This window comes from Diadema antillarum, unplaced genomic scaffold (assembly GCF_040938485.1).
Source record: "Diadema antillarum isolate AM-2024a unplaced genomic scaffold, OU_Dant_1.0 scf00000226, whole genome shotgun sequence".
Lineage (NCBI taxonomy): Eukaryota > Metazoa > Echinodermata > Echinoidea > Diadematoida > Diadematidae > Diadema > Diadema antillarum.
In genome coordinates, this window is record NW_027271115.1 from 1,383,235 (window position 1) to 1,410,000 (window position 26,766).

The following is a 26,766-nucleotide window of genomic DNA, read 5'->3' on the forward strand; positions in this document are numbered from 1 at the left end:
TAAAATCAAAATACATAGACACTATACAAGTTGATATAAGAAGTGACTTTGGGGAAAAAGTGCCATTTCAGTCCGGAAAGTTGGTAATTAAACTCCATTTTAGAGCTTGTCGTTATCTACATTAACGGTGTAATGCCGCGCCATCGAGAACAAGTGTGGTCTCATCCCCAGTATGGGAGTGGATCTCTGCCCTATTTTCGAGGGGCGAGAGTGCAACGGGGATATGGGCTGGGAAGTATGCTTAAAGGTATCTGGAAATCGGCCGTACCACTCCTGAAAGCTGGTACAAAGTACTTGGGGAAAAGAGCGTTGCAAACAGGTGTTAATGTAGCTCAAGATGTCATGGCGGGAAAAAGTTTGAAAACTGCTTCGGCCGCACAAGCGAAAAAAATTAAACGTCGGATGGTCGAGAGTATGGACGCACCTCCTGTGAAAAGAAAGACGAAGAAGAAGAATGACAAGAAAGTGAATAAAAAGACCAGACGTAAGAAGAAGGCATTCATTTACACTGGCTCTCGACCGGTGAAAAGAAGCAACGATATTTTTGATCGGTCCTGATCACTCTATTACTATTTTTAACCGAAGACAGAGAGTGAAAGCTAAAGTTGAGGGCATAATGGAAAAGCTACACAAGTTATCGTGCGACTGTTCTAAATCGGAAATTGACCTGTTCAGCATCCCCCCGACTCAGACGACCATAGAGCAAGGAAAATGGGTCGAGTTCTTCCCCGTGACGAGCATAGCCGATGCCACGCCCATACAATTTCATCTGCAAAGTTCGCCGGAAGAGTATACTGATCTTTCTCAAACGCTGCTACATCTCAAGGCGAAAGTTGTTAATGCGGATGGTACCGCCCTCACCGATGAATCCTCTGTAGCACCAGTCAATCTTTTTCTACATTCGCTCTTCAGCGAGGTAGATGTGATGTTCAACGATACACTCATCACCCCTTCCACGAACACCTATCCTTATAGAGCTATGTTCGAAAATCTTCTCACCTACGGTCGCGATGCAAAATTGTCGCAGCTAACTTCGTCCTTGTTTTACAAAGACACGGCGGGATATATGGAAATCAATGATCCTCTGGCCTCGAGTAATACCAACGAAGGGCTGAATAAACGCCACGAGTTTACCAAATTGTCTAAAACGGTAGACATGGTAGGAAGGCTACACGTGGATGCATCGTTCCAAGATCGGTTGATTATGGGAGGGGTGGACATTAAATTCAAACTTCATCGCAGCAAGAACGCATTTAGTCTCATGTCGTCTACCCCTGAAGCAAGCTACAAAGTCAAAATCACCGAAGCCAGTCTCTTGGTGAGACGCGTGAAATTGAGCCCGACCACATCGCTACTGCACGCTAAAACATTGGAAACGGAAACGGCCAAGTATCCTATCAGACGAGTCGTGACAACCTCTTTTTCTATTCCTAAAGGACAGTTGTCTTTTACCCGAGAGAGCCTGGTTATAGGACAGATTCCCAAGCGAATGGTGATTGGTTGTGTCAGTAACACGGCTTACAATGGATCTTACGCCAGAAATCCCTTCAATTTTCATCATTATGACCTGAATTACATAGCGTTGTATGCTAATTCAGAACAAGTTCCGTGGAAACCGCTCCGTCCTCAGTTTACTGGATCTTCCCCCAATTACATCTTGGCCTATCAGACTCTGTTTTCTGGTACCAATAGTATGTTTCACGACAAGGGAAATCATATCACTAGAGACGACTACGGAAAGGGATACGCCCTCTACGCCTTTGATTTGACCCCAGATCTGTCGACCGACGATTACTTTCAACCCAAGACTTCCGGATCAGTTCGACTGGAATTGACTTTTGCTTCTCCCCTGTCCGAAACTGTGAATGTCGTCGTTTATTCCGAATTTGAATCTATCTTAGAAGTTGATCGTAATCGTAATGTCACTCTCGACTATGGTAATTAGATATCTGTCGAGATGAACACGCGTGAACTCTTGGGAGTTGTTCAGAAAGAACCCAAACTAAACGGGACTTTTGTTGGTGTTTTTCCCGCCGATAAATTACCAGTTTTAGCCACGAGAAGAAGAAGGAATGGAAGAAAAAGAAGAAGAGAGACTGAGAAAAAAACCGTGTCATTGATTGCGAATGTAGATGGTCACAGAGAAATAGGTTCTCATTGGATTGCTATTTACATCGACAGTAGAGGGCGTGGTGAATTTTTTGATTCATATGGTAGACACCCTACTTTATGTTCGCCCTACTTTACCAAGTTTTTGAATGTCAATGCCGATGTGTGGACGTACAATAGAAAATCGCTACAATCCAGCTGGTCTACAGTGTGTGGGCAGTACTGTCTTTATTATCTTATACGTAGAGCCAGAGGTGATTCGATGAGTAGCATTTTGTCTGAATTTAATTCTCGCACACGGGGGCAGAATGATCAGAGAGTGTACCATTACATCAACAATTATTTACACTCTCCGCCACCACTAGTAGATGCGAATTTTCTGTACAATCAAATAGCAAAGTCGTGGATGTTGAAATAGATGCTATGCTATGAAAGATATGCTGGTTCTAACGTGGTACGTCAAAGCATGCCGTAGTAATTAGATGTCTGACTGTACTGCTACATAATAACCTAACGAAGCGTGTTGTCTTTGGTACCCTCATAAGTACCGCGAAGCTGTTCATATATGTTCGTAGTTTGTACGTATAAGATATAGCTCTTTCTCTCTCTCTCTCTCTCTCTCTCCCTCTCTCTCTCTCTCTCTCTCTCTCTCTCTCCCTGTGTCGTCTTGTACACTGTAATGATTATGTCGTGACGTGACTTGATCCTATTTAACTGACCGCGATATAGTAACTTGCATTCTGTTAGCAATGTCACACGCGTGCAGAATAATGTCATTGTCTGATATGATGGTATCAGTAAGAAGTATATTCGTAGAATATAAATCGTACTGTCTTGTCAAGAAAATAAAATCTCAAATACACACACACACACACACACACACACACGTAGGTATATTACGCTATGTATCTTCTGATTATATTGCTAAGATTTTTATGTACATAGGTGCCATAAAGTCAGGCGTAGATATTGTATGCTCAAAATGTATGATGTATAGCTCTGTCTCTGTGATAGTTGATATTATTAAGAATTACGGCGTGAATGTTATAACCTGAAGACTATTTGTATAGTTATTTTTTATCTTATAGAGTTTATGGTGTTGCATGTTAACAATAATATATATATATATATATATATAGTAAATGTACATTTTTGTACGCTATAATGTATTAACCTAACCACATCAGCACACACACACACACACACACACACATACACGCACACACAACTTCACATAAGCTACACGTTTATAATGTATTAGTCTAACCGTATTAATCAACACACACTAACACACACACACACACGCAAACATGCAAAACCTCGGTTGTGGGAATTATTGCAGCTTAGTCTATAAGATTATAGAATGTGTAGCATAGACTCGGACAAGAGTGATACAGTTGCAAAGTTTTATACGCTGTACATGGTAGATTTATTGTCTGTACATGTTTGACTATAATACACGATTGTGGTCTCAATAAATAAATAAAGCGTTTAGAATTCATATTCATTTGTCTTCATCTTGCTTGAATTCACGTGTACACGTCTTACGTAGAGGTTCGTTATGTATTGTAACATTCAGTGAATGCATAAAATATGATTATGATAATCATTACCAACGTCATTTCACAATACCATAGGGTAGGCTGAAAAAAAAAAATCAGTCGTCTTCACATAAAACTTGACGATCGTACACAAGTGTCATAAAAGTCAATAGGTACCGTTGTACTCTCGTTAAATCGTTTCGATGCATGTAAGGCATCAATTGTAATCTATCCTATAACAAAACATTACACCAAACAATACACGGCGAAGGAGCATAAAAACGTTGCGATACATGTATGGTATCAATATGTGTGACCTATCATGGCCATTCGTTTCCTCTTATTCTACCGAGACGCGGTAGGGTTAAGACGAGAAAGATAATATAAAAATGATATAACACAATACACATTCAACAATTGTCTTGATGTATCAACGTATTCAGTAACATTAGCTTAGACATTTATCGTCAAGAAAATACTATACTATTCATTATCATAAACACATTTCTCTCAAATCTCAATGCATTAGGTCGCAATAATTCAGAGACTTTCCCACTTGAAAGGTAGAGTTCTCTTCTTTTTTTTCTTTGCACGTGTAGTCATCATCATCCTTGAGCTTGCGCTCTTAGACCCTTTCTTAGTAACCCTCTTGTCTACAGACGTAGGTATGAACCCTTTAATTTTCATGTCTTGCATTGCGTTGCGTCGTGCCGTATTGACAATAAGTGATTCGGGCGTATTGCTATTGATCAGAATTTTAAGAAATTCTTTCCAACCCGCTGGTTCGTGCGTATTGCGTACCCTCATGACATCGTATATTAGATCTACTACATTTGAGCCTGGTACAATGGAATCACCAACGATCAACTCTCTATTTTTATTCAGCCAGTCGGTGCTGTCTTTCTTTTGCAGTAAATGATCTAATAACAAACTCCCTCGATGTTTTACCGAGGGGGGTAAAATCTTTAACACATCCTCCTTCAAGGTAGCGTATTGATGGTCAGACAATTCGTCGGACTGTGCTTTTGTAGATGTCGGATCATGGGTATCTGCGTGTCGCTCTCCTAAGAGCACTTCGATCGGCTTCTTCCGACTGTTTTGCTTTTGCAATTGCAAGTATCTATACAAGATGTCATTGTATCTTTGCAATTTTTCTCTATCCGATAAGGCGTGATTTTCTAGCACATCACGAATAGACTCGTCCAATATAGACAGAGCTTTACCCGTAGGTGTTTCACGCTGTGGAGATACTTTTTGCAAAGAACTAGCAAAATCGTGAGGCACCAATATCATTTTCTTGGTGTTTTGCATACTACTACTACTACTATTAGCCATGACAAGTACCAACAAGTTTAACAAAGAGAATCGATTCTGACAATCATACACTCGTTCGACACCTTAAACTTAATCTATTAGTATCACTTTGATTAGAAAATACATCATTTTAATAACATTGACAAAATAGGTCCCAGCAGAGATGTGAGAAAACCTCCTCTCTGGACTAACATTGATTTTCGAGCTTTATAATCATTGCGTTTGTTACCTACGAAGCGCAGCTCTTTCTTGTGCCGCGATAATGCCTTCTTCTGACTCTTAGTTAATTGAACGTTACCTTTTAAGCAGTTTGCGCAACATTCGGATAGACATAAAATGAGATCTTTGTTGGCGTATTCTAAAAGAGCCTTTCTCTGTTTAGAATTACATTTATTCAAGACTTGCAGCTCCGGCAAGTGGTTCTTTAATCTACGAGACATATTGAAAGAGTGACGCAAAAATGCTACAAACGTCTATTTTATGGCTACCTGCCAGTCACAATCAACCACCACGTATTATCGTGATGCACAAAAGAGAGTAATTCTCTGATCTTACGTTTTACAAACGTACACAACGGTCAAATCGGGAGGAAATATCTTACTACGTAATCTATACTCTTCCTGCGTTTCGGGCTTTAGATCAATCAACAAATATCCATAAGGATAACGAGTGGCATCTTGGTACGCTTCTTGCAAGTATTTGACACGCCCCGGGTATAGTTGTTTACCTAGATGAGCAATTTGCAATTTATCTCTGGGGTTCTTAAACACAATCAGATAATGACTGTTTAAACTGATGGTTCTGAGTTCTTTGGCCTGGTGAAAAAGATTTTGTACTATGAATATGACGGAGAGGTTGCGATGATGAGAACCGCGAGTGAACAAATTGGTGATTCGCGCGTCATTACCGCATTCCGACATTAAATCATCTATGATAATAAGATTACAAAATGTAGGATCTATCAGCTCGTCCAGATTGCCCGGTATGCCTTCTATTAACTGTACAAAAGGCATTTCTCGCATCATCTCTTCGTAAGCTTTTTGATAAACCCCGTAACACCATATTATCTTTTCTGGAGGCGGATCGATCATCTCGCGGTGAGAGTTTAGAATTTTCCGGACAAATACTGTCTTACCACTCCCCGTGGGTCCTGCCACTATGCAGGTAAATGGATGAATGAATTTTAACGACATGACGATGACAGTGTTTTTTCCCCTCTTCTTTCGAGAAATCGCGTCTGAACTAACGCGGTTTAGTGTCATCGCAGTCTATTTTATACTCTGATGAGATGGACATTATTTAGTGTTGCGTCTTAATAGCTAAACCAGGATGTTGGATGCGTTGAAAAAGAATGAACGTAAAGGCTTAAAGAGGTCAGTATCTGGAATTACACCATTTTGGAGGAGTTTTAAGATTTTTTCTTCCGAATGATAAGTTAAACTAAAGGTGACTACAAAAAGAAGGGTTAGGAAAGCAGATAGAAAAACTGATTTCCAAGGCATATTTCGCTTAACTGTCAAAATGTCACGTTCCGTGAGTTCTACCGGATACTCCACTTCCCCTATTACCTCCTCCTCCCCCTCGTTCACCCGTGCGCGAGAATCAGACACGTTCATCATTCTTGAGAGGCATACGCCGAAATGGCCTTTCTTGTTGTTAAGAGGTATGATTTATATTATTATTCGTGGGGAACCCATCCGTATGGCACGGTAAACAGGTTATCTTGAATGACTCTCTTGTCGTAAACAATGCGGTAGTCTTTGCTGAGTGGTTTAGACAAAATGCGCTGTCTTTTGATATCTCTCGTGATGTGATGATTATCGGTGACCGTTACTTTGTAAGTTTCTTTGGTATTCAATTTTTTCACCATGCGATTCAAGACATTGTAATTCAGGGCTTGGGAATTTTTGTAATTTAGAGTGATCCCTCTGATTTTGCACACAGTACTACCATCGTTCAATTGATAAGCGTAAGATTTTGGCCCCCCTGCCACAAAAGTCACAATATAACGACCATCCAATTCATCAGTAAGATCACCGAGGTAATCTCCCAAGGGAGGCGACCATTCGTCGGGAATATGTCCTCTTTCGACATAAATGATGCTATCCGTGTCATAATAGAGCACCCTATCTCCTAGACGATCTAAGATATGAAACAACTTAAGCCTGGCCTGAGCGGTAGTGAAGGCAGCTATGACCACGTTAGATTGTTTAGATAGTTCCTCAAATTCCTCCGCCACTTGCCATCTTATTTCTACCAATTCGTCAGAAACGAAGTTTAAATCTAATATTTGCTTGTCATCCGCTGTGAGAAACTCGTATAATACTGCAGGATCCTGAGTTATCTCTATTTTGGTCAAGTTATTTCTCATACCCCACCTACCCCAAAATGAACATAATTGTAATTTCGCCAGCGCGCGCATGCCTTCATTTCTCTTGATGTTTTCTTTATCTAACGCTATACCTTCGTGACGAAGATAATCCGCGATATATTTATCTCGATCGGCTTCTGACTTACACCAATCTGGCCACCCCGAGGACTCCTGTTTAATTTTCAAAAATTGATCTACGTAATACCGGAATAAACCAGTTTTTGATTCGTCGCGTGGCTTCCCAACCCAGACCTCTCTTTCTTCTTCTACCTCCTCCTCCTCCTCTTCCGCGCATTTCTGATATTGCGTTCTACGGGGGAAATGCCAGACAGATTCGATCGAGCTAACTTCATAACCTTTTCTTATGGCTTCATTCAGTTCGATAGAAACCCAAGTACCGTGTAACATCCTCTCTTCGTCAGAATGTTGGCAGGTTTGCTGATTGTAATCTCCAGCGCACGTTCTACACAATGGAAACATTAATTTACCATTGATCTTACTAGGTAGAACAGGATGAAAGAGGTCAGTTGGAGGTAGTATTTTACATCGGATAAGACCAAAATAGTTGGAAACAGGTTTGAAATTGCTCGTAATTACCTCGGGATGTCCTAAGGGGTATACACCATACTTATTCACCCATGGATATAGAGAGGTGAAGTCCACATACTTGATTTTTTCGTGTTCGTTGCAATCGTACAAAAGACAAGTAGCATTGGTTCTACCTCCCGTGAAAGCCTCTCTTGGGTCAAGTGGTACATAGTCATCGATACCGGGCAGTGTTTTGATGTGGGGCGGTACCTGATTTTCGTCTTTCATTCTCTGCCAATCGCATTCCCACATAGTGACCACTTGATACTCCTTCATAATTTGTACAATGTACGCTTCTCTAGCCAGAGTGTCTAGAAATAATTCACCCATAATCCTATCTTCATAATCTGGACTAGGCGTATCAAATTGGTAACACTTGGGACATCCATGATATTTACACCCGTAGAATTCATAGATAGTTTTGTTGCTTTCGCAAAAACCATCTACCCTGTATCTACCCACCGTTACCTCCCCTTCATTCCTCGCATGACGTATGTACGCATTCTCTTTCTCACTCATGTAAGTTAGCCATTCTATTGAGACTTTAGAGTGCTTGTAACGGAGATTATAGCCTTTAGGGGGAAGAACAGCAATGGTATTCTCGTTGAGAAAATTTCTCCTGTACACATAGTGGCAGGCCGAGGAAATGGTGATGCTTTTCTCAAAGGGGATGACGCCGTTGGTAGCTTGAAAAAATAGGTCCTGAAAGCGCATACAACATTTGCGCAGGATGTCGACATCGCTGACGCAATATGCGTGTAATTGTTCTGCCATGATAAATTCCTTGTTCTTGGATTTCTCGCTCTCGTACCATTTCAAAAATTCTTGCCTTTTGGCGCAAGACATACTATCGGGACCATAATATTTGACATCGGGTAGGGGACCCGTGTACGCCTGGTTTTTGGTCGTGTTAAAAAAGTGAGGAAAGTATCCCTTTTGCAGTTCTTCAATACCGAAAGTTTTGGGCATGTTCGCCAGAGGCATTGGTAAGAAATTGAGGGAGTCGATGATCTTGATGTCATTCAAGGAGATATCAATGCTCATGATCTTTGCACCGTTCAAAATCATCTTGGGAATGATGCAATTGCGATAGAGATAATCAAGAACAAACATCCCATCATACCCTTTCATATTGTGGGCCACTGCTATGACGTTGGAATGCTCGTCTATCAACCATTTACAAAAATCATCGCCAGTCGTGGGTCCTTTGAAAATGAATTGTCTCTTTTCTCCACAATGCGTACAAGGAGTGTCGATAGCTTGGTCACGACATTCAAAACAGGTAATTTGGGCCACGCAGTAATTGGGCACGTGTATCCCACTCTCTTGAGTGCACTCGAAATCAAAAAATATATAACTGTTTTGTTTATTTTTCTCGAGGGGTTCGGGTGAGACATAACACTGATGATTGAACGGAAAAAAGCCCTGACAGTGTTTGCAAAATTTCTTGCTACAGTCATGCTCGCGCTTGTGTTTTTTTAAGAGTTCCACGCTGACATTTCTGTCGCACGTCACGCACCTGTACATGGTCTCGCACACTTTATTTTCGACATGATTTTTCAAACAAGTAGCGTTCTTAAATCTACGATTACATTTGTGACATTCTACATATTCGTCCGCTCGGCTGACTGCGGGACAAGTCGAACCGTAACACAATTTGCAAATGCGTTGGCAAGAGTGTTCGCGCCTGTGATCGTAGCCTTTCATACACTTCTCGCAATAGTAGCTTTTGTTCAAAAAGGCTTTCATGGAGGTGATTAAATCATAGTGATCGTCTGTCTGCAGAAGATAAATCGTATGATCTCTATCTTCGGGACCAATATAGGTGATGTAGTTACAGGCTCTTCTGGAAACAACCACTACTCTGTAATTGGTCATCATGGGAGTTTGTTCGAAACGTTTAATTTCCGGAATACCACACAACTGCTCGATGGGTATACCAGCAGCTTCGTGCAACTGTCTAGCCATTTGTCTCTGTAATCTAGTACCGAGTTGAATAGATCGCTTTTGGGGGTGATTTTCAATTTTGGCTATCATGGTCACGATCGCTCTTGCACAACACATTCTATCATTGTCAGTATTATTAATGCGCAACACACATCGCATGGTTTTCAGTAATTCATCGTAATCCGAACATTTTCTCCTATTCCTCTTACCACCTACTGGCATTTCCATATGTATCACGTTGAAAGCTACCGTTTCGTCCAAGGTTATTTCTTCGTGGGACTGTAAGGTTGCCTCTAACTTTTGCATGAACACATCGTGACTTAGCTGATCTTTTCTCACAAAAGGAAGACTTACGGGCTTGTCTAACTTGGGAGTATTAAAAACGAGTCGAATCATGTCGTGATCACTAGCATCTCTTATCATATCATCTACTATACGTTGAAACAAACTACTGGCACGCGGCAAGGCATCTATCAGTGGCGTCAGTTCGTTATGAGTAGGAAAAGAGACGGTGTAATCAACAACATTGGCTTTAAATTTCTTATTGGTTCTTTGACTCACTCGTCGAAGAAAGTATGAGGGAGATGGCGACTCGTGAGAAGTGCTGGGTGTATCTGCTTCCTCCTCCTCCTCCTCCTTCTCCTCCTGCTGCTCCTGCTGCTCCTCCTCCTCCTTTTCCTCCTCCTCCGCGGTGGTGTTGGTGCCGCCTTGCTGGGCAGGAGCAGCAGAGATGTCAGGTAGTGGTGGTTCGGTGGAAAGAGGTGGAAAATGTGTTTGGCTGGTCCGGGGGCCGGCTTCGGTCGCTAGGGGTGATGTGAGTTGTGATGGTGATGGTGGTGGTGGTGTTGGTGGCAGACGTTGGTCTATATGTGAAGGTAAAAAAGAAGGAAAAAACAAAGATAAAAAAAAAAATAGAGACTGACTGGCAAAACACAAAGACACAGACACAAACACGCAGGAAACCATACATTTCTTGTAGGGATGAATGAACGTATGACACTTACCCTGGTACTGTTCATATTCCATTAACAATGCATTCAAATCGTCAAGCGAATTGCATATTGTCAGTCTCTCGTTAAATGTATTGGAATCCATGCTGCTAGAATGATAATGATGATACGTCAGAACACGGACTGTCAATTTATATTCGAGTGAACATGCAAGGTACAAAAATAGTACACGGTTCTAGGAAAAAAAAAAACACACAGGTAAGGGTATACTCACGTGGTGTGTGATGAAGAAGAAGAGTTACCAAATGTAATCTTCTTCATCTGGCGTTTGAACTGACATTAGCAGCTCTAAGGGGATGATGATGTCACCATCCCCATTGCGGGGCAGTCCTTGGAACATTGGTATTTGGACTCCCGGGGGTAAGGAAAAAGCCATAGTCCCCGCGGGGATATGGTCTGGCTTCAGCCAGCAACAGCTCCGTCACTGCTTTGACTGTCCATTTTTTTTTCGAACGGTTGTACTCCAGTTCTCGCAAGTTATATTTATACTGGTCAGAGCAAGGGGCTTTATGTACAGTGATTATGGTACTAGCTTCTTACATCATATTGCGTAAACTTTTTTTTTTTAAGGACTGTTTTAAAAAAGGAAAAGGAACGTCCACCGATCATCTTACTATAGTACACTTATTTTTAAAACTTGTTTGTTCAATCTGAGACGTATGAACTCTGTATTTCGACGAAGAAACAAAGGACGCTATCCATGGGCTAATGTACTTTAGATTTTTTTTTTTTCAAGAAAAACATAAAGACATCCGCCGGTCACCTTACTGTAGTACCCTTATTTTTAAAACTTGTTTGTTCACTCTGAGACGATTGAATTTCGTATTTCGAAGAAGCAAAGGACGATGTCCATGGGCTATCGTACTTTATAATTTTTTTTTTAGGGCTGTGTTTTTCAAGAAAGACAAAGAGACATCCGCCGGTCACCTTACTGTAATACCCTTATTTTTAAAACTTGTTTGTGCACTCTGAGACGTTTGAACTTTGTATTTTCGAAGGAGCAAAGGGCGATGTCCCTGGGCTATCGTACTTTATAATTTTTCAGGGTTGCGTGTATGTGTGTGTGTGTGTGTGTGTGTAATGGGATGGCATGTCCACAAGATCCCTTTTGGATAATTAATTAAACAAATCACACTGGACACTCGTACATGCAAGTAATATATATATATATATATATATATATATATATATATATATATATAATATACAGTGTAATTTCTAACGTACCACGAAAACTCATCTCTGTTCCTCCCCTCCTATCTCTCTCTCTCTCTCTCTCTCTCTCTCTATCAATCATTATTTGTGTGTGTGTGTGTGTGTGTGTGTGTAATAGGTTCTCACACAAGATCCCGTTTGGATAATTAGTTGAACGTATCACACCGAACACTCGTACAGGCAAACAATACATATATATATATATATATATGTGCAATTTTTAACGAAAGACAAAATATCATTCTCTACTTCCCCTCCTCTCTCTCTTTCTTTCAACCTTTCATGTGACGAGAAAATACCAACAGTATGACACGTCGAAACTGTAGTTCTTCTTCATATTCGATCCCAATTGGATTGCTCGGCTTCAATTTTTAATGCGTTATTGACAGATCAGATAGGCAATTGAATTATTGTTGTTATTCAATGCATAGTGCATCGCGATAATGTAACATTATCATACACTCGTGCCAAAAGTGACTAGCAGTGTAACTTTATGTATTGCGATAGTTCTTCCACCACCTCTGGTGTACGCAAGTAAAAGTGATAAAACTCCACAGCCTCGCACAGGACTATCAAACGTTCATCCTCCCACAAATTGTCCATGTCGTACACGGCGTCCAAGTTCTCTATGAACTCCGACTCCGTCAGTTGCGATATTGCTGAATCCATGTATGTGTCTATCTTCGCTTCCCAGTCTAACCACAGACACTCGTGGTGTTTCTGACTAGGATGATTCGTTTGACAACCGTAGCATTTCTCCAGTACAAGTTCGTTGATCTTTTTCATGATCACTTTGGTGGCTGTGATGAACGGTCCGGCATAGGTCGTACGGGTGATGCAGTGGATATCATTGGGAATATCAATCAGGTTTGATCTCTCCCTCCTTTTCTCGCCGTCCTGATCTGCTCCCATCTCCTTCTCGTCCTTTCCGCTCGTCTCACTGGCCCTCTTCGATGTCACCATCTCCCGAATCTCATCTACCGACACGTGTTTGGCAGCGGGCAATGGTTTTATGCTTCTCATTTCCTTGTGGTGGGTAAGTTCAGCTTTGACCTATCGAAAAAATTATTATTATTATTATTATTATTATTAGCAGTAGAAGTAGTCATAGTGGATATTCATCTATAGGGGGTGGGTAAAAAATAGAAGCGCGAGTTCTGTTAGACCATTAATGATAATAATCGGGACCTTGCCAAGAAGTGCTGCGAGAATATGAATGGGAGTTGCTGTTCTCCCTCTTCCTTTTCTGCTGTTGTTGTAGTTGTTGCTTTTTGGCCTCTTTTTGCAACTGGTTAATCGCACGCGAAATTGGAAACATCGCATCACGCATCTTTTCCCACTGCTCCACAGTAAGGTTTATACCCCTCAAAGCTGCGCACATCTTGCCAAGATGATTTTGATAATAATCGCGAATGTTCACGTAGACAGTGCCTTGATAAATTTTCACTACAACAAAGCGTTTTGAACCCAAGTGAAAGGGAATGGCTCCTTCCTCGAAAGTAAATGGTGACGTCACTGACTTTCCAGCATATCCACTCGTGGAGGAATTCTACAAAAAAATAAACCATAATCAAAAATAACAATGAAACGAATAGAAATAACTAAAACGTAGGATCGTTTGAAACGTAGACTCATAATAATGCAGTATGTCCCTACGGCACTGTAATTAAGTGATAGACGTGATAAACTATACTTAATTTGTATTTTAATTTTGTGACAATCAACTTTTCTAAAATCATCTGTGTTAAACATATCCATCGAAAAAACGATAATGTACTCACCATTGATGCCGAACTGTCACCGTCCTCATTTCGTCCCTTGGAAACACCAACAACATCCCCCTCATCATTCACATAGGCACTGGCATCAGAATAACTGTAAGAGGCCATTTTCTCAGTTAACTCAAACTGCTACACGTTCAAGACAAAGATCGCAATACTGATTTTACCTGTAGAATGATCGATGTTGTTCATGTTCACTCTTTATAAATGTATCAGAGCTCATCACAATCGGCTTATTTTGCATTGTTTTCCTCTATTTTTAACAGCTTCAAGGTTATATTTTTACCATAAGTTTTCTGACCTCAGCAGTGCACTTTTCGCTCACTCTTGCATATTAGCCCTCTTCTATCAGACAACTCCTTCCTCTTCGAGGACATATTTTTACTATCGGTTTTCTGACCTCATCAGAGTATTTTTCGCTCACTCTTGCATAATTATCCCTCTTCTATCAAACATCTCCTTCCTCTCCTATTGTACAACTACGTCCTCTTCAATGTCATATTTTTACTGTAAGTTTTCTGACCTTATCAGAGTACACTTCGTACCCTCACATGTCTTAATTACCCTAGTACCTCTCACAGTTATGGCTTTATCCCGTCAAAACAAATGTTCATCGACACAGCCTCCATACTACATGTCATATTCTGTTTCACTCCCTGTCTGATATGCAAATCGATCATCAGAGTACACTTCGTACCCTCGCATTTCACAGTAGACGTCGTCCATTCATGATATACTGTTTCACTCGCTGTCTGCTCTGACCGTCGGTCATCAGAGTACACTTCGTACCCTCGCATTTCACAGTAGACTTCGTCCAGTCATGATATACTGTTTCACTCACTGTCTGCTCTGACCGCCGGTCACTGTCTGATATGTCCGGCGCTCATCAGTGTACACTTCGTACCCGCACATTTCTTCCTCACATTGCTCTCGTTCCTCCAGCAGCTCTACGGGCTTTATCCCGTCAAAACAAATTTTTATCAACTCAGCATCAATACTATAAATTTATCGATACATTCATAATTTTCTTTTTCTCACTTTCTGATTTGCCCGCTCCTCCCTATTTTCAAGGCTACATTATTACTATAAGCTCTCTGACCTCTCCAAAGTACGTGACCTGATTTTCAACAAAATACATAGCGATACTATTTTTATATTTATTACTCTCATTTTTTCCCATTTTCTCGGAAAAATCAAGGTCGAATTTTTGACATATAGACGGGCTACACTACTCAAATTAATGGCATCAAATTGCTGTCTACTCTCTCTTCTTGACCTATATAATTATGTCGATTTCAAAGTATTTTGCTCAAAACTACAATCTGTTATAGCCGCGTGCCATAGTTGCCGTGATCAAATCATGTCCATCTATATAAGGCAAAGGATGTATAGGTCCTATCTTCAGGAGGCTTGATCCACTATTCAGCCTAACAATATACCAGAGACGAGAATTCAGTACCTCGTTATAAGCCTATATTCCTCTCAGGCTGAAGAACAAAGGACACACATTGATTTAACAATCAGATCTATTACTCGTGATCATGCCATGACTTTCATTCATGATTGAATCATGCCGCCTTCTCTTTATAGGCCATAATTTCGATGTATTGTACCTTGATTTAATTGCTCACGAGTTTGCACAGCCTTCAGAGCCGTCATGAACATTATATTCTATAAATGAGATACGTCAAACGCTACGGGATATAACGGGAATCACACCATGTCAAAAAAAAACCACAACAACAACAACAACAACAGTATAACAAAGCGGAAGAGGAAGAGGCGGACTTTCCAACTTCCCTATGGTTACTAACTATACACACCGTCACGTGTATGTCAACGTCGAAATGGCACACACAGGTGATTAGGATCGCGCTCGTCTCCCGTTCTCAGGACTGTCTGGTCATGTGATCTAGTGGCCCTGAAAAGACACGAAACTGTCATAGCATGAAATATAATCACACACCTTAGTGACGTTCTTGGTCTGCCACCGAGGATGAAATGACTCAACTTAAAACAACTTATTTGGTTGGCATAGAAAATGACACAATTTGATGACAGTGAAATGACAATGAAAATTACATGCTTCTATAATTTTCTTCAAAAGTCCCTTTTCATTTCCCCTTTTTTTCATATCATTCATTCATTCATTTCCTTTATTTCATTTCCAACAATGCAAAAACATTTTCTTACACAGAATAACACAATATCTATACAATGTATTAACTAAGAAAAATACGTGATGTTAACAATACTACGCATCACAAAAGCAAATGAAAATTGAATTAAAACTATTAAAGTTGCAGGAAATGGAGGAGACATGCTAAAAAGCTAAGCTTGCATTTTGCAGTCTCCTCGTGGACAAAAAGACTAAATAACATCAAGGAAGCAAGTTGCTAGATTTACTATAAAAGGTGCACAACACACAGACAAACAAACACAACCTCTCTTGTAAAGAGAAAGATGGAGAGAGAAAAAAAGAACACAGTGAATGAAAAAGAGGAAATTATTATGAAAAAAAGAAACAGAAAGAGACATGAGGACAGGTCATTCAAATTGCATCTTAATGCTTCGTAGGAATCGTTTTCCTTATCAACTTTATGAAACTCCATTTGTATGATCTTGTTAGACGTTCTTGTCAACATGAACACACTACAGTGACATTATTAATTGCACCTCCTTCAGCTCATGTTAAACACAACGTTGAGTATGCCCGATACATGGCCTATCATATAGAAAGTACGGAATCCTATTGAATGCAGCAGTTTTAAAGGCCTCTTAATGGGAAAGTTTGATTGGCCATCATGAGGACAAGTCAACAAACTTTTGCTTTTTTTGCAGCGTGATGAGTGCGAATAATTGCAACGCTACAAGAGTCAGTGACAATAACTCGAAGGGGATTCCCTCCTTCACCCCAATGACAGCGGATAAGTCGTTACACCGTCATGTGATTTTAAGAGATATGTTGATAAAGAGGAACACAACGTGTAAAAACAGAATTGAACAATCTCGTTGAAAGTTCGTGCTGTCGAATAGTGTGTCATTTTTTTTTAACTATACATACACAATGTTTTATAGGCATTGATACTACTAGGCCTACTACTAGGCCTAATTCTGTTTAATATCACAATCAGAGCTGATGGGATATAGCGGCCAAGCATGCAATACATGGAGTAGTGCAATTAGCAATGACAAATGCACACAACAGGAGCAAAAATGGCTCTAAGGATACGAATTGAATGGATGAAGTCGACGGTAGAAATAAACGAAATGGGTAGCTGGTAGAGAAAGAACTCAACTTGACAGACTCTTATTCGAATTCGGTCAACTGGCAAGAGCGCCATCTCTTGTTGGAGTTATATGCACCATTGGTGATCAGCCGTCTTGGGACCAGTCCTATAAAAATCTTATATTGACATCATGAATAATCATGTTGCCCAAGAGAGAATCGAGAGCATTACCAAACCCAAAAGGGTGCAACAGGGGTGCCGTCGGGGTCAAGCCGTGTAATCAATGGCTGAAAAAGTAAGCAAGTAAATGTACATGTAAAAGTGAATAATGATGACTCACGTGTAAATGCAGAAAAGTTGAATTGAAAAAAACGAGGATGACTAATTGCACAGGATTAATGTGAAGTTGAGCGTAATGTATAATTCGGAGTACGAACTGCCTGTAATGTAGTACCTGGTCGTTATGTTGCAAGTGTCGCACGGGGGTAGGGGATGGGGGTGGGATGGAAACTGGATTCCGACCTCTTTCGAGATGATGTTGCCTATCCCTCGCTTTCTTTATCTTCTTCTTCTTGCCCTTCTTTGCTCCTTCTCAAGGTCAAGGATGCCTCTGTGTTTACTCGATCGGAAGAGATGTTTTGGACGGTCGAGATTCAAGCGTGACTGGGGATCGGTGAGTCATGCCCATACCATCGAATTTCTCAGTCAGAATGACTGAGGATCGACCGAGCCCAGCCCATTCACTCTTGAAACGATTCACATGCTTGTCAAAATCTGGCAACTCATTTTGCATTCGTTCCTTGCTATCTGCATGGATTGGAAAAATCCGCCCTGATAGTGCAAGTCATTAAACATTTTCAACGTCGACATTGTTGTGGAGAGCAGAATGCCCCCAGCCTATTTAAGATAAGAAATTGTAGCTAAATATTTTATTCGTGTCTAGGTATTGCATGTAGCATGACATGTATCTTATTTGCTTGAGGAACATTTTCATAAAGTTAATGCAGAAACCTCAATGAAGCACTCAAATAAATTTTGAGAAAAAAAATCCAATGATTTATTCTAAAATTATGAAATATGAATGTCTCGACTTATTATATGTGCCGCCTTCTGTAGATTAGAATTCTATACATGTCACAATAGCATAGGTATGGTGAATTGTACGCTTGACATATCTCAGTAACATTTCAAAAGTATAATATGGATTAAAACATCAAATGAGAATATTATGTATAAGTACATGTATAATATATGTGTATGTGTGTTAATTTTTTCATTCATTCCCTTGAAGTTCACGACGTGTTCAACAAAGTGGGACATTTCGTCTTATACAATGTTCAACTTTAACCCTAACAAATAGATCAAAATAAAACCAATATCATGGTATAGAGAGGTTTCATTAAAAAAAAAAGTATCTGACATGATATCAATCATCATAATTAAAACATGACTTCATTAAATTACTTTTTTTTTGCACACACGAACCAAAAGAAACATTTGTGAGCAGATGACATCAGCATTAATCTACATGATATGAGGTTGAGACCAAATTGCATTAATCGAAGAAAAAATGTGAAACTGTTAGATTAAAGTTTAAAATGAACCACCACACATTAATGTAGGTTAATCTGAACCACATTTATTACCTGAAAAGTCCTTTAATCTTCATGCTGCTAAATGTTCTTATCTGACATAAGCAGTGATGGTGTCCCTTCAATATTGGACATGAAACAGGAAAGTTATGGAATTTAATATTATTAGTGGCTAAATGAGCAAAGAAAATGGGATTCCATTGGGATTCGAACCCGAGACCTCCGGATTGCTTGCCCGGTGCTCTACCGACTCAGCTATAAAAAAGCCCTGGTTCACTGTTCGTCCCAGAAACCCTAAATTCTCGATGATCGGATGGTCAGAAGCTATAGCAGTGTGTTTGTGTGTGACACACATGAACACACTTGAAACTGGCATAAACCCGAAGAATAAGACTGTGTAAACATATCCATGCTGCTTCAAGACAATTATCTTTTGGGCCATTATAATTATGTACACAAATATAAACGATGGACTAGCCGTCGCGTATCACACTATCTGACTACTAGTATTTCAGCAAGATTTCAACCGTGGATTTATAATTTTGTCTTCTTCTCATTATTCCCATCAGCTTATATGTCAGGGGGACTAATTTCCTCCCCGTCATGCGCGCGTGGGAAAGACAATGAGAAGGCGATGAAAAAGGTGACCAACTTCCGGGATTTGTTGTTGTTGTTGTCGTCGTCGTCGTCGTTGTTGCTGCTGTTTTCACTCGCTTTCACGTTCTTCACTTTTGCATCATATTACATCAAGGAAGTATGGACATCCTTTTTTAAACACTGTCATAGCAACGCGACGGTCCGATGCGGTGAAGGTTTACAGTATATAAATCTAATGTTATGTATAATTATTATAATAACCGCTAATGCAATGATACGATGTGATGGGTTGCCAATGTCATTTCCATCCCCATCCTTAGTTAACTTGTATTATACGCTTTATGTATATATTAACAAAGATATAATTGCGGGTTTTTTTCATCTGCTACTCATTTTCATATGTACTTTGTTAAATCACATTCTGCATTCATTACAAATATCCTGTACATATGCATTACATATAATTTCTTTGTTTATTTGATGGAAGTGAAAATAAATCTGAATCTTGAATCTTGAATCTTCAAGTTCAAGTTCAAGTTCGAATTTATTCGTTTTTCCACTATAAAGTAATACAAACATAAATCTCACTTTCTTGAGTGACAGAAACAATGCATGTAAATTTGTACAAAGAAAACAACAATAATGGGAAAACTAACAGTATCAATACATTGCAATTGTTGCAGAGGTAACGAAAATGAAAGAATTGTCAATATGCACTGTGTGAAAAAACGGAGGGACCCACTAAAAAGACAATGCTTGTAGAGTGTGGGCCCCTCTTGTATTAAAAACTCGATGCAATCTTGAAAATGTATACATAGGCCTATATTGTTTTCCTTTTTAGAGAGCATTGTAATATTCTATAATACATCTATTAATAGGGCCTACTAGTTTTCCTCCCTTCATTGTTGCCCATATAAGATGAAGCTACGTTTCAAAGCACCTTCTTACTGAGGAGGTGCCGATTATACATTCCATTGTGGAGGATACACAAAAATAGGTTACGATGATAAAATCAATTTGATGTGTGAACGGTAGTTCAATAGAGACGCACTTTCTCCAACATGTACGTCATCTCTTACCGACCCACCCCCTCCATCAAAAATATAATTCAATCTCATTATCTTGAGCTATGATTTTCTTTTTTTTAACTTGCTTCAGCTGAATAATACAACGCAGAATGAGAAGACTGTTATACATTTTACATTTTCGCTGCCTTTTCTGATGAAAGTACATCAGCTTTATATCGTAAAAGCTACTGTATTAAACAGCAATGTCGACGTTGCGTTCGTCGTCACCACAATAAATCGCGACTTCGTAGTCACTGTCCACTATCCACACCCCAAAATTATAGTTTATGCCAACGACAATGTCTTCCTTACTTTCCAGTACCCTTATCCACCCGTAATCCTACCATCCCCACCCCATCCCCCCCCCCCCCTCCCCCCTCCGCACCTCACCTCCCGGTCTCTCTGTTAAGAGAGGGGAGACTGAGAAAAATATCGGAAAGGATAAGTCCCGCAATAAGCTTTTACGCGCTTCAAGCTCGCGGGGATTTTTACCATCTGGGCTAAAAGGGGATTAAGTAGCAGACGACATCTCAAGTAGATAGCGAAGTGTCGCGGGCAAACCAGGCTGATGGAGCGCTTGGCGCCAGCCCGTTTGAATCTGAAGAACCTCCATCTTTATGAAAGGAAAACAAGACCCCAAAAAGGAAGAGAGAGGTCCGCTTCTCGATGAGATATTGCGAAGTCGATGCAAATAGATTGGAAGGGGTGCGCAAGTAATATTGACGGTATAAATGTCTGGTCAACGAGTTGGAGGTTATGAGCTCCGTCTGTTGAGTATAAATCCATCCACACACATAGTGCTCTATTACATAAGAGCCTTCATACACAGTATCCAGCTATGTTGAATCGTTACTTTGTGAGAATACAATTAGGTTTACACCACCATCTCCCAAAATGTAACAGTCAACATAGTTCATTCCAAAGAACAAAACTAAAAACAAAAAGAAAAAGAAAAGCTCCAGAAAGTTTGTTAAGAGACAATGAGAGACTACAAACATTCACCTTTCTCATTTCTTGGTTTAAAATGGTATAGCGTCAGGCGAATACCTTTACAAGTTCCCAGCGCTTAGCATTTTTTCTTTGAACCAGTACGAATAATACATTAATTTTCTTATATGACATGTTTACACCACCTTTTGACCATTGCCATCAGTTTATAATAATATCTGACGGTTCTTCGCCACAAAAAAAAAGTCGCAAAAAACCTTCCCCTAACTGATTAAACATGTATCTCTCTCCATCCCTGGCAGAATACAACAAATTGACAGCAAGACTTAGTGTATCTTCTCTTTAAATGGACTCTCTCGAGAGTTACAGTTCGTTATTCCGAAGGTTAGTTAATCCCAAAACGAAATATGGTTAGTAATTCGGACGGCTTGTGACGACTCACCTTTTTCGGATTAATGAACCTCATTAGATTTTCGGATTAACGAACCTTCAGAATAAAGAACAGCATCCGTCCATACAGATACACGCCAAATGCAGGGACCACGGAACCGTGTGGTCTGGAGGCTGCAAGCCAACCCTCTCAACGCCCCCCCCCCCCACACACACACACTTTTTTCTCTTAACAAAGCACAGATCGAAATATGACTGAAAAAAATAGTTAGACAGAAGAGGTACCGTTGGGATAAAGCGGTGTCTGATCTCACACACGAAATGTCCAGAACCTTTTTTAAATGAAACTATTAGTCATGTACAAGTCATGATACATGATCCTGGGCCAGTGGCTGTCATATTCACCTATATCTCAAAATTTATGGAAATCAAAATAAAAAAGAGCACTTGAAATCCTCAAATTATACGAGGAGTGCTGCGACATTATAACGCCCTTGAGCCCCATTCCCCGTAACTATGATGTTCATGGAGAGTCGAAAACTATCGAATCTCATTTTCTATCCATCTCCCATATACCCCTGTATAAATTGTCATCGCGCCTATGATTAATATGCACACATCACAAAGTGTGGACCTATCCATCTGCATGCGGAAATCCTGACGTAATTATGATTCTGTTAATCATTGATGTCACATCTTCGCGTTTTAAGAAAGTAAAATTGAGGTGGACGGGGAAAGGGGGTGGGCAGGGGGAGGAGAGATGCGAGTCTCAAGAACCTTTTCTCCTACCCCGTTCCTACAAAAGCTTGTAATACCAAACCAACGACCCAATGTCTCAACGTGTTAGAGGAGCTGCAATCGAACCCCACTTCTCTCGATGTTCGATAAATGCGCATAATGTGGTCGCGCGTTTATGTAGAGTAACACACAACATTGTCGCCTCCGCCTCAAGACGTACACGTGGCGTCGTCACACATTGGCATCGTCGTCTGCTTGGCATAGCTGGCATTCCAAGGAGCTGATGGGGAGGGTCGTATTCGTGTTCATGTTTCACCCCCTCCCTAATCCGTCGTGCATGTCCGACGGGCTCCGATGATGAAGGCGGCGGGAATGGAGAATCTGCGATGACATGCGAATCAATCATCGTCTGCGCTTACATTTTTTATTCGCACCGCGCCCAATATGCAAGAACGCGAGGCGCACGTACCTTAACACTTTTCCGCAAATTCCACATGTCTGCCCATAACTTCTTCAAATTCTCAGTTTCCATTCCTCTCCACGTTAGATCCTTTTTCCCGTCCTTGGGCCTATCCTTCATGATCATCAGCTTACGAGCTCACTTTTCTCACAACTGTCTTGAGTTATAACTTACATTTTTATGTTGGGCATTTCGACATTAATTGTATCGTTTTCCTTTTCATTGGGCGTGAAGAAATGTACCTAATCTAGGATATTGTTTTTGTACATACCACTGTTCAGTTTGGTGTCATTCATGTTATTATTTCGAGACAAAATTAAGCGCTTCGTATAGGCTATGTAGATAAAGCCTATATTTAACATTGTAAAAGGAAAAAAAAAATCGTGTCCTCTCCGCCATTTACAAAATTGAGAACAAAAAGTTCTTTCAGTTCTTGTCCTTTGCTATAAAGTTTTCATTTGCTAACTCCAAAGTATGTCATCTTTTAGCTTGCGGTAATTTACTATTCATTGGGTATATACATTATAGTACCTTACTAATTAAGTCAACATAATTATGCACTGTTTGTCTGTTCGCTTCGCTGAATAAATACATCGTGAGAATGTGATAATGTAGCAGTAAGGGCTTTATTGTGAGCAACATATTCAATTTACATTCAAATGAAGCACAGCAAATTTTAATGACTGATTTAGGCTCTTAAATGGTCGCATTGAAATACATGACTCTGTTAGGATTTATTTCATAAAAAAGATTAACTCTCTTTGTAAGCAATGGTCGAATGGCCTTTCAGATATGGAGGAAAGTATACGAGATAGCTGATTTAGATCGGTTCGGGAAAAAATAAAATCACGTTTGCCCCGAGTGTGCGAGCGTGAACATGGCATTGTGACAATGTCGATAATTATGGAGTGTGTGTGCGCGTGTGTGTGTCTTTTCTGAGGACCTATCGATAATTACCCCCAACAAGCATCTGCTTTTATGTATAGGTTTCCCCACGCATCATTTTAGTTCCAAATATAGATACGACATCCTCCACAGACTGATTTGAATGTATCTTGCACTTTAACTATTGTGGACAGTTCATACAATTCATTCATAGGATTTTCATTACTATTAGTATATTGAAATTCATTGAGTATGTGCATGTGAAGGTAATAGATTGTAACTGTGAATACATTAGTAAACCGGCATAACATGTAATGAGGGGATTATCAACAAAAAAAGTGAATAAGCCAGAATGCATAACACCCTTCTCGTGGCAGTGAACAGACGATAATAGCTGTGCAACAAAATTGATTTTTAATTCTATATACAATCATACACGCACACACACACACACGCACACACACACACACACACACACACACACACACACGCACACACACACACACACACACAAAGATCGGAGTGCTTATCAACAAGTTGATATCCTAAGAGGAGAAAATGCGTTTGGCAGCGGGAACAGAAGTGGACTCGAGTTTATCAAGCTCGGTCGCATTTATTTACAGAAGTGGCACTGTTATTAAGGAATACACTACGTTCATCCTGAATATGTCGATACCATCTGCTGCCCTTTTAAACGTCGCCTTTCTTTCAAAGAACACAAAGAATGACATTTAGCTCCATCATTTCTCATCATATTTCACTTCTTTAATATTTTTTTTTTAATCCAGAACCTTATCACCTTTGGGCATCTCAAGTGCGTCCGGTTCCACTGCCTTGGACGTTGCCATGACAACGGTATCATGGAGACATGATTAGCATCGGGAAAAACGGGAGGTTTCATGTTCGCTGGATGTCTTTGCGCGGCGTCTCGCACAATTAAGGCCCGTCATCTCGAGAATGAGAGCTAAGCCCGAGGAATGCCCGGGGAGGCTTGAGAAAACCAAAGTGGGGAAAACGCACAGAGAATGAAAGAGGGACAGACAGACAGACAGACAGATAGCTAGTTAGGTACATAGGGATAGTATCATAGTATAGATAAATAGATAGACAGATAGATATGTAGATAGATAGATAGATAGGTAGATAGATAGATAGATAGATAGATAAATAGATAGATAGATAGATAGAGGTATAGATAATAGTTAGTTTGCTAGTTGGTTAGTTAGTTAGATAGAGATAGATAGATAGAAAGATAGATAGATAGATAGATAGATAGATAGATAGATAGATAGCTAGATAGATAGATTGATTGATTAATTGATTGATTGATTGATTAATTGATTGATAGATAGACAGATAGACAGACAGACACATATGCAAACGGACAGACAGATAGTATAAATCAACTTAACCTAAGTGAAAATAAGAGTGTGAGTAATTTCGGTGGCATAATGTTTTGAAGACAAAAATAACGCACAAGATGAAAGCAAAAGATTATTAGAGCAGAGGGGCGATGGTTAAAGTATATAGATCAGCAGTTGCGATCTTACAAATTTAATTTGCAGAGGGAAAAATAGATTGAAGAAAACGCACACCTCGACGTACAAGATGTTGGAATATAGCATCAGTTGTCAGTTTGTCAATTGTTATCAAAGTCTGAGGGATTGTCATCGGGTTTCCAATGTTGGAATATTACCACTATCTGGAACTTAATAATTCATCCAGTACTTCTATCGAGTAGAACAACTGTTATCAGCAGTCATCAGTTTACCAATCCTGATCAGAAACGCAAGCTTTGTACATTTTATCAATGCTTGCAATAGCGCAGATACAAGTGAATAACCGTCTTATCGCGACTGTCCTTTTAATGATAACGATGATGATGATGATGATGATGATGATGATGATGATGATGATAATGATGATGATGATGATGATGATGATGATGATGATGATGATGGTGATTGGGTGAAACATTGCTGGCTAACATGCCTCACGACAGTTACACCGATACCCTTATAAGGTGCCTCATCTTGCCGCTCCCCCACGGGGGTTAGTTATTGAAGTGTTCAGTGTGTAAATAAGCCGTCGATCTCGCACCAGAGTCCCCGTTTCTGGCCCATGCACTCGCAAAAAAAAAAGAAAAAAAAAGAAGGGGGGAGAAAAGAGGCCATTCCTTATCCTTGCTGCACAAGCATTGATCTATACACTGTGAATTTTTGGCAATCGACGGAAAAGGCTGCAAATACATTTCCATGAGAAATATAGATCACAGAAGAGAGAAATGACAATTGTGTACACGGTGTGTGTGTGTGTGCGTGTGTGTGTGTGTGTGTGTGTGTGTGTGTGTGTGTGTGTGTGTGTGTGTGTGTAAGGGAAGAGACAGACATATATACAGATAGACAAAAAGTGAAACAGATATATGGAGAAAATTTCTGCGAGAGAGTACTGTTCGTGATGTATCCGAGCAGACTGGAAGAAAGATTCTAGCTGAGTTGTGGAAAATCGGCACAGAAAGACAGAAAAGTCTGATCAGCAAAAAATAAGAGGAAATTAATTCCGTCTCTTCGTTTGATTTCCCCTCTCCCCTCTGAATCTCCCCACCAATCGGCTTGTCGGGCAGATGCTACCAGACAATCAGCATTCCCGCAGGGGACATGGGAGGAGGTGGAAAGAACGATGAACCGGTGGTCTCCTGCGACCAATCTCCCCCCAGATATACGATAGGTCGCACCGGGGGTTTGCAAGGGAAGAGTGATAATTCAGCGTCGTTTTCACACAGGGCAAACATTCCAATACACTCATTTTGCACCCTTTTAAGAAGGAACATGGATTGACCTAGTTGGAGGTCCTTGGAAGGAACAAAAAGGAAATTTTAACACACCTGCCAACATAATAAATAACGAAGATTTCGACAATGTATAATAATTTCGATGTCTGCAAATTATGTATTTTTATATCTTTTTCTTTGTACTGTTTTGTA

The 26,766-nt window shown here is 40.1% G+C and overlaps 1 protein-coding gene across 1 annotated transcript; it reads left to right on the forward strand.

The window, feature by feature from the left end:
• The first annotated feature begins 616 nt into the window (after positions 1-616).
• Positions 617-24,655, forward strand: LOC139724659 (uncharacterized protein F54H12.2-like). The gene is made up of 2 exons (XM_071635790.1): positions 617-1,318; positions 24,572-24,655. Exons 1-2 carry the CDS (start codon positions 617-619, stop codon positions 24,653-24,655), a joined length of 786 nt encoding a protein of 261 aa, XP_071491891.1.
• Positions 24,656-26,766: the final 2,111 nt, after the last annotated feature.

Bases quoted from the DNA above. Each gene is read 5' to 3' on its own strand.
- LOC139724659 (XM_071635790.1), top strand. From the start codon at position 617: ATGGAAAAGCTACACAAGTTATCGTGCGACTGTTCTAAATCGGAAATT. The intron at 1,319-24,571 runs GTGAGACGCGTG...TTTTTAATCCAG, and splicing joins TCACCGAAGCCAGTCTCTTG to AACCTTATCACCTTTGGGCA.